Source organism: Paramisgurnus dabryanus, chromosome 14 (genome assembly GCF_030506205.2).
Source record: "Paramisgurnus dabryanus chromosome 14, PD_genome_1.1, whole genome shotgun sequence".
Lineage (NCBI taxonomy): Eukaryota > Metazoa > Chordata > Actinopteri > Cypriniformes > Cobitidae > Paramisgurnus > Paramisgurnus dabryanus.
The window spans coordinates 23,184,227-23,193,367 of NC_133350.1; the positions used below are offsets into that span (position 1 = coordinate 23,184,227).

Here is a 9,141-nt window from a genome sequence, read left to right on the forward strand (position 1 = left end):
CAGTAGACATTGTTATTTTTTTATTGTGTCAATAAAGGGCATTCAACCATTACAACAGCACATATCTTACTTTAAAATAGAGTGACCTTGATGTTAACATGAATCTAATCTGTAATAAATATTTTACATTTCTCAAGTGTCTTGCATCAGACATAAAAGTAAACTTTTAAAGTCCATGGAAAACATGATATACTGTATGACCCAATCTGTGTAAACCCAGTCATTTACTGTTTTCTACATAAAATTATCTTACTGTACATTATGTAAATAACCTTGATATCTTTAAAATAAGATTGAAACCAATGTTTTAAAAGCCAAATTTTGCTCCTGATCCAGACAGGATGCATAATAAGGAAACATATTTTATATATAATCATCCGTTTCTAGTCGTATGCTGATGAAATTAATTGCACAATGTATCATTTATCCCTAATTAACACTTTTCTACCTTATGTATTATCACCATGTTATAAACTATTGTATTATAACAAAACAATAATATCGTAACCTATACTTTTAAACTTGAATAACTCAAACAAGCAAGGATGAAGTAATGCTCTCTCCAGAGTTGTTAAAGCTAAAGAAGACAATTTCTTTAATGAAAGCTTTCGATTGACTAGACAGTACAGCCATTTTAGTAAATAATAGTTATCAGCTCTCCCATGGGCTCTTTGAGGACAGGTCATACATAACATGGTGAGGTGGGTGGAGTTCTGTTTATACAATGAGTCATGACTCACTAAACCGACCCTTGCTTTCACAACAGAGCCATTGATTCGCTCAGCAACAAGTCATGCAGCTGCATGCTGGAAGATAAAAAAATATAATTTGAATTAAATTACACACTGTATACAATTATAACTATAACAAGCTTTTGTTTATTTTTTTATTTTTTTATTTGTCGTCTCATCATTTCTCTCTCTCTCTCACACACACACACACACACACACACACACACACACACACACACACACACACAAACACACACAGATTATAGCAGCACTATTACCAAATGAGACCAAAGTTCCCCCCTACCAGTCTCACAGTCCCTATTGTTGGGCAGTGATGTATCCAAGTCCTTGCAAAGTTCCAGATGTGATCTGGATGGGGTATGAAAAAAGGAGATGATGTCATATATCCCCTCTTGGGAAGACCACCGTCAAGTCAGATTGTTTACAGTATTTCCCACCATAGTCCGTGCATGTACTGCATCAAGTTCTTTACATTACCATTGGTATTATTTAAGTTATTGAAGTTGCATTAAGTGAGCTAAATAAACCAATTTGATAAGGTTTAAAACCGCTCCACCCATCTGGGTCACTGGACGTGTCTTGCGGCATCAGACATCCTTACCAAAGGATTGATCAAGCGCTAGTTGGCATCCCAGTAGAGCACAAACTCCATGGCCCCTTAACACTTTGTAATACAAAGCCATTTAAACTGTGACTATATATCACTTTCAAAGTGATTTTAAATTAAATTTTGTCACATTACTCGACCTGCAGCATTTTACTATGACACATGACCACACTTGGTAACTGAAACTGTTTGGGTGGTTAAAGAGATGCGTGTGATTCCATTCTTGCATTTCAGCAGATGCTTTCATCTAAAGCGATTTACAAAATGTACTTCATATTTTAAAGTTTTGTGATTTTAACTGACTTTTGTTCCACCTCTAAATGGGAGGAAAGCTGGCACTAAAACTTGGCACACATATAGATGTAAAACAAAGGTTAAACATAAAAGACTAGTACTCTTATTGCACTCCCACTATTGAAATCTGAAGGGTGAGGACATTGTAAAACCGAATATGAACAGAGAAAGAGAGAGAGAGAGAGAGAGAGAGAGAGAGAGAGAGAGACATTCCAATGCAGTTTCCTCACTTGGGTGGAAACTGAACTCTGGTCCTTGAGTCTCAAAACTGCTGGTGGTTACAGGAGGGTCTGGCACACACACCTTCTCCCCTCCTCCCATCAAATGTCAAGACACGCCTCCAAACTCCAGCTATATAAGAGAACAGAGCTGGACTCAAAAATCGCCATCCTCTTCAGGACTCCAACGGTTTCCTGTTGTGTCTCCTTTGCATTGATCTCATCTCTAACCTCCAGCGACCATGTCAATCCGCATGTCAACCACTAGGTCCGTAGTGTCCTCGGGCCGAAGTGGCATGATGGGTCCCCAAAAAGCCAGCAGCGTGTATGGTGGATTTGGAGGGGGCGTCCGTATCTCCTCTGCTTCTTCTATGCAAACCAGGAGTTCAGGAGGCTTTGGCGGAGGATATGGTGGTGGTTTTGGTGGTGGTTATGGTGGTGGTTTTGGCGGTGGTTTCGGTGCAGGAGGCATGGCTTCAGGGGAAGCGGTCCAGCTGAACGAGAAGGCCACCATGCAGAACCTGAACGATCGTCTGGCCTCCTACCTGGACAAGGTGAGGTCTCTGGAAGCTGCCAATGCAAAGTTGGAGAAGATGATTCGGGAGTACTATGAGACGAAGGGGCCTGTTGCACAGAGAGACTACAGTGCCTACTGGAACACCATCAATGACCTGAAGGAAAAGGTACATGTGATGTCTATCTATATTTAAGCCAATAATAACCTAAAACAGTGCTTGTGAATGCCTTAATAATAGATAACACATAGCCCCCATTAGACTCTGATTTGGGAGGGCTTGCATATTGTGACATGACTGCAATCCCGTTTCATTAAATTTCCACAGATTAAAAATGCCACCATCAGCAATGCCAACATCCTCCTGCAGATCGACAACTCCAAGCTGGCTGCTGATGACTTCAGAATAAAGTAAGTACTCTCATGCAATGTTAAAACCATTCCCCTGGATATGTTTTTGTATATTAGTCACGTTTGCACGGTGACTAATGAGTTCAACCTCTCCACCAATCAGATACGAGCATGAGCTTGCCATGCGCCAGTCTGTGGAGGCTGACATCGCTAATCTGCGTCGCCTGCTGGACCAGACAACCCTGATGAAGGCCGACCTGGAGATGCAGATCGAAGGTCTGCAAGATGAACTGGCGTTTATGAAGAAGAACCACCAGGAGGTTTGTAGCAGCATCCTAGGTTTATTTTGTACAATTATAGACCGCTTTGCTTAAATCTTGTGTGGTTACAGGACTTGGCTGCCATGAGGTCTCAGTTGTCCGGCACGGTGAACGTGGAGGTCGATGCTGCTCCTCAGCAAGACATGACCAAAGTTATGGAGGAGATTCGTTCGCATTACGAGTCCATCATAGAGAAACATCGCAGAGATCAGGAGGCCTGGTTTAAAGACAAGGTAATTTGATACAAAGTGCAAGGCTAGTTCAGTAGTGATATCAATACAGTTATTATAATATGCTTTTCTCTCTCTTCAAGTCCGCAGAGTTTAGCAAGGAGGTACAGGTCAGCACAGAGATCATCCAAACCTCCAAGACAGAGCTCACAGACCTGCGACGCACCTTGCAGAGCCTGGAGATCGAGCTACAGTCTCAACTCAGCATGGTGAGATACAAGTGGAATGCAAAGGGAGTGAACTGGAAAAAAGAAAGGAGAAATTCGGAGGGGTGGGGGGATACACACTGAACATAGTGCAGAAAAATATTACATAAGCAGGGCAAGGAAAGGGAGGAGGACAAAAACCAGATGGTGCGAGAGCGTGAGATCAGATCAAGAATGTTTTATTTTATGAAGCTTTCTAAAGCTTCTGGACATGGTGATGTTTGTTTGAGATGATGGGGTTGTGATCATATATGTAGTTGGTATTTATATGCAAAAATTCGCTTTTTAATGTTTATACTTTCTGAATGTTCTTTTACCCATACAGAAATCGTCACTAGAAAACACATTGGCAGACACAAATTCGAGATACAGCGCTATGCTTGCAGGATTACAGAATCAAATCAATATGCTGGAGAATGAGCTGACTCAGATGCGGGCAAGTATTGAGCAACAGGGACACGAATACAAAATGTTGCTGGACATCAAGAGCCGTTTGGAGCAGGAGATCGCCACCTACAGGAGCCTCCTGGACAATCAGGACACAAAGTAAGGTTATCATTTTTAGTCAATATTATCATTATGTTGTCACACAGTCTTGTCCTGAATTAACTTTACTAATGCACTTTTTAATCTTTGTCTTTTAGGACTCAAGGTAATTCAAATCTTTCTTTGAATATTGTGTCAAAATTGTTTTATATCCATGTTTTTATATGAGGCTTTAATAAGATTTTCCCTCTGCTCTCAGGTGCACCAACTAAATAGAAAGCGGACTGCTTTGTGAGACAACTTCTGGAAACACACACACCCAAACACACACGTTTTGTCTGAGCGTTCATAAATGCTAGCATTGGTATAGAGAACAAGATTCGCGTCAAAAACATGTTACATCTGATGTCGTGTGCAAGAAAAGTCTCCAAAATAAAACTGCCAAAATACTTCACTGTCTGTTTTCTTCTTTTTGAAATACCGCACTAATAAATGTCTAAATCAAAATGTTAAAAAACAAACATTACACCGTAAAAAGTAAAAGTTAGATCAACTTAAAAAATCACTTTATTGGTAATGCATGAAAATGTGAAGTTATTTCATCTTAAAAGTTTTCACTTTAAGTTTTTTAGAGCAGCTTTCACTTTTTCCAGTGTACTCTACTTTTGTACTCAGTCTAGGCTACACTTTATCATTATTATTTATTATTATTATTTTACTATTTAGATTTGTACAAAAACAGGTTTTTGTATTTTCTTTTAAACATTATACCCCTCCCCAACAACCCAGAACATACTGCCTATATTATATTGGTAATAGCAATGATTTGAAAGTATGCAAGAATGCAAAACTAATCAGATTAAGATAATACAATAATTTAAATTATGCAATAATTAAAAAAGACCTTAAGAAGGAAAACATAAAAATACCATATTTATATATATATACTTTACTTATATACTATAAGTAAAGTAAAGTACTATATTGTCACTTTATTATAGTGAACATTATGCATCTTGCATAGTATGGATATGCATCTGAAAGAGAGAGAGATAGAGAGAGAGAGAGAAAGAGAGAGAGAGAGAGAGAGAGAGAGAGAGAGAGAGAGAGAGAGAGAGAATAAATGAGCTGGGTCTCGGTCTTCTCACTGTTATTTATGAGATAATCCTTAAACAGACACACAACCGTGTTGAATTCGTTGCCTGGCAACAGACCCATCACAAAAGCAGTGAAAGGAAAGAGGCGGGTCACGAAAAGTTGGCTGGCCCTCGACTTCCCTTTTTTAGTAAAAATCTTGGTAAGAATCCTGACTGTGTACACTGGATAAGATGGAATTGTGGTCTATAAATAGAAGAGAATAGGACATGAAAAACAAAAAGAGAAGATTTTTAATGACATACAAAATAAGAATCATCGAATAAATGTGTATGTACTTTTAATCTCTACTTTTAATTTAGGATGTTTGGCTACACCCACATAACAGGATGTATTGTATGTGTATGCAGGATGCAACAGGTCAATGACACAAAAGAAGTTTTTAACAAAAGACACAAGCAGAGCCCAACACAAAATAACTTTTTTTCTTTAAAACATTATTATTATAAAATAGTAAAAAACAAAAAATCAGACAAAAAAATGAGTAAAGATGAAGATGGGACTTAATGTGAAATATGGGCGTGGCAGTGCCTTTTGATTTGGGGCCGTATCATTTAATCTAGACACATTGCATGATTTTTCATTTTTGATTAATGCTCGTCAGACTGTATAAACATGGATCCTGGCTATAAGCCATGCGCCATATAAACCACAGGTCCCTAGATGGCAAAAAAAAAAAAATTCTCTGGCCAAAAATATATTTTAAATATATGCTAAATACATTTTGTAGAATGTGATGCTCAATTGAATATATTTTTGAATTTGAAAATATATTTAGTTCTAACCTTCATACATCAGCATATATTTTAAAATGTATTTTAAGGACAAGCAAATGCATTTCTAATTTTACATCCCATATAGCAAACATGTATTTATTGCCCAAATATATTTTAAATATATGCTAAATACAAGTTCATTTTATAAAGTTGAAAAATATATTTAATATTTAATTTTCACCTTTTAAAAACTGTTATGTTTACAGATTCGTAACAAAGTTTATCTTCTAATGCGACGTGTATGACATTTATATTTAAAATATGTTTCAAAATATACAAAAAATGCCAAAAAATATATCAGTGAAAAATATATTTTTGTAAACGTATTCCAAAATGTATTTCAGCAAATATATATTTTTGGCCATTTTTGTATATTTTAAAAATATTTTATAATATATTTAAAAATATTTTTTGCCGTATGCGTCATCACAGGAAAAGCCGCTGCAGGACTGTGCAGAATTTAATGAGAGGAAAAATGATTTAGCTGCCGGCAAGTGTGTCTAACCAGTGATCACTGATTTTGGCCAAGGATCATAGGAATCTTTTGGTCAATTTGGGATATGTCTCACACGGCCAAATCGTGTCCAGAAATGAACAGTGCATCCAGCTTTGATCATGTTGACTTCAAGGCAAGCAATCCATTTAAATTTTAAATGGTTTGCATTCACTCACAAGTAGAGTAGGCCCATATAACAAGTTGCTACACTTAAAGGGGGTCAAAGCGTGCCACACCCAGTAGTGCCACAATGCCCACAAACTGAGACAGTGCTCCCGTGTTGTTGTAGTGTTAAATCACCAGCTAATATCTTCCTTAGATACATTATTTTATAAGATTTACATTATAATCTTGCATTTGTAAACTAAAACAAATCTGTGACCTAAACTTACCTTAAGAAGTTTACTCTCCTATAATTCAGGAATGAATGTTCTTCACAAATTTACTTTTAGTTTGTGGCTTGTGTTTGACACCATGGTGCAAGTTTTTGTCCCAAGCTCCCCCTTCTGGTCATCATCAGATTATGTACTTGCCACTGACACATACGTGAAAATAAACTCTCAAATTGAGAGCTATTTTTAATTATAACTAAAATATGGTAAACACTTGGAAAGAGCTACTCATCTCAGTGGTAGTTGCTCGAAAGGCACATCTATTCTGCAACACCTCATATAAAGTATAACAAATATTTGCCATTTATATGCTGTTTGCAAAAACATCCATCTGCCAAATCTGGCAGCAATGTATCAGTAATAATAAACGTGCAATGTGTTTCGAGCGACCTCTAGTGTATGAAATAAGAAGGGTCATATTGTCTTGTGACCTTTTGCATATAATGTTGTTTTAGTCTGCTTTATAGTTTAAGGTGTATAATTTAATATTAATTAAAGTTGTCTTACAATTAAACAGCCTACTTTATGCTTTAAACCAGCAGGTCCAAAATAAAGTTTTTGCCACATCTGTCAATGGCAGGCTAATTAAAAATATACCAGGGCCATACACCAAGTTGTGTTAAATTAAGAATGATTTATTTGCCTCTTGATATTTATTAGTTGCCACATGCTGATTCAAACTTACACAGCAACAATTGTTTAAACAAATTTACTTAAAACGTTGAAATTATCAATAATGAATGTAGATGTAAACACAAGACTTTCAAATATTGTCTCAAAAGTTTAACATTTTAAGTATGAGAACCCAACATAGATAATAAATAAGATAACTAACGCAAAAGTCTGGGTCTCGTTGTATTGTTCAGGCTGAACTGCAGCGTCTATTCACAGGCGCGATCCCACTACTGATCAGCACGGGGGCTTTGACCTGCTCCGTTCCCGACCTGGGCCGGTTCACCCCTCCTTAGACGACCTGGCGGTCTCGGGCTCCCCCAGGAACACCATATCGATACCGAACTTAGTGCGGACACCCGATCGGCATAGTCCACTACAGACCAGAACCCCTGAACTCAAGCGATCCACCAGACTCAGACTCCCAGTGGCTTGGATTACAGGCGCGCGCCACTGCGTCCGGCGAGCGCTCACGCTATCAGCAGTCGTGTTGAATCAAATATGCGTGCCCTCTAGATTTACAATGTGGAGACATAGCCTAATATTATACGTTGATGAGTAAAGGGCAAAACTAAAACTATAATTTATTTATCGATGATCAAATACCGTTAAAATGTATACATTTATGCTGCACTTTATATTAGGCTACTATGGACCATTATGACAGGAGGATGTGCATTTGGAACCTTATAATTATCACATAACATTCGCTTTTTATTTTTGTGCTTTATTTATTGCCAGTCACATTACAAACAAAAAACCAAAACATATCAAAGCCTGGTTGGCTTGTGTACAAAGGAATATATCAAGAAGTGGTGGATGCCACTCCTCAACAAGACCTGAACAAAGTTTTAGATGAACACAAAAGTCTGGGTCTCGTTGTATTGTTCAGGCTGAACTGCAGCGCCTATTCACAGGCGCGATCGCACTACTAATCAGCACGGGGGCTTTGACCTGCTCCGTTTCCGACCTGGGCCGGTTCATCCCTCCTTAGACGACCTGGCGGTCTCGGGCTCCCCCAGGAACACCATATCGATACCGAACTTAGTGCGGACACCCGATCGGCATAGTCCACTACAGACCAGAACCCCTGAACTCAAGCGATCCACCAGACTCAGACTCCCAGTAGCTTGGATTACAGGCGCGCGCCACTGCGCCCGTCGAGCGCTCACGCTATCAGCAGTCATGTTGAATCAAATATATCGAACCATGCGCCCTCTAGTGCATAATATCATAGCCTAATATTATATGTTGATGAGTGAAGGGCAAAACCAAAACTATAACACAAAACTATGCACTTTAGGCTACTGTATGAACCATTATGACAGGAGTTTGTGCATTTGGAACCTCAGAATTATCACATAACATTGGCTTTTAAATTTTTGTCCTTTATTTATTGCCAGTCACATTACAAACAATAAACCAAAACATCAATGAAGTAGCCTGCTGTGCAGGCCTCCCACGAGGATAAGCAGGTTTACAGAATGGATTGATGCTTGACATAAAAAAGTACTTTACATCCATGTGTGCATATATCCATCCATCATGATTGACTGAAGCCTACCAGCATCTTGTTCCACTCACAGGTGTAGCCTACACCCTGAATAGGTATCCAGACGATCATAAGAAAAACACACACATGCAATTTACTGACTTCAAAACACCAAATCTG

The 9,141-nt window shown here is 38.3% G+C and overlaps 1 protein-coding gene across 1 annotated transcript; it reads left to right on the plus strand.

The window, feature by feature from the left end:
• Positions 1 to 2,027: 2,027 nt before the first annotated feature.
• LOC135719089 (keratin, type I cytoskeletal 19) lies at positions 2,028 to 4,427 on the plus strand. The gene is made up of 6 exons (XM_065241643.2): positions 2,028 to 2,554; positions 2,714 to 2,796; positions 2,900 to 3,056; positions 3,128 to 3,289; positions 3,370 to 3,495; positions 3,818 to 4,427. Exons 1-6 carry the CDS (start codon positions 2,114 to 2,116, stop codon positions 4,040 to 4,042), a joined length of 1,194 nt encoding a protein of 397 aa, XP_065097715.1. The 5' UTR covers positions 2,028 to 2,113; the 3' UTR covers positions 4,043 to 4,427.
• Positions 4,428 to 9,141: the final 4,714 nt, after the last annotated feature.

What these genes read in the sequence shown, in the direction of transcription:
- LOC135719089 (XM_065241643.2), top strand. Translation starts at nt 2,114, where the DNA reads ATGTCAATCCGCATGTCAACCACTAGGTCCGTAGTGTCCTCGGGCCGA. An exon ending in GCTGATGACTTCAGAATAAA is followed by an intron (nt 2,797 to 2,899) that starts GTAAGTACTCTC and finishes TCCACCAATCAG; the next exon opens with ATACGAGCATGAGCTTGCCA. An exon ending in TACAGTCTCAACTCAGCATG is followed by an intron (nt 3,496 to 3,817) that starts GTGAGATACAAG and finishes TTACCCATACAG; the next exon opens with AAATCGTCACTAGAAAACAC.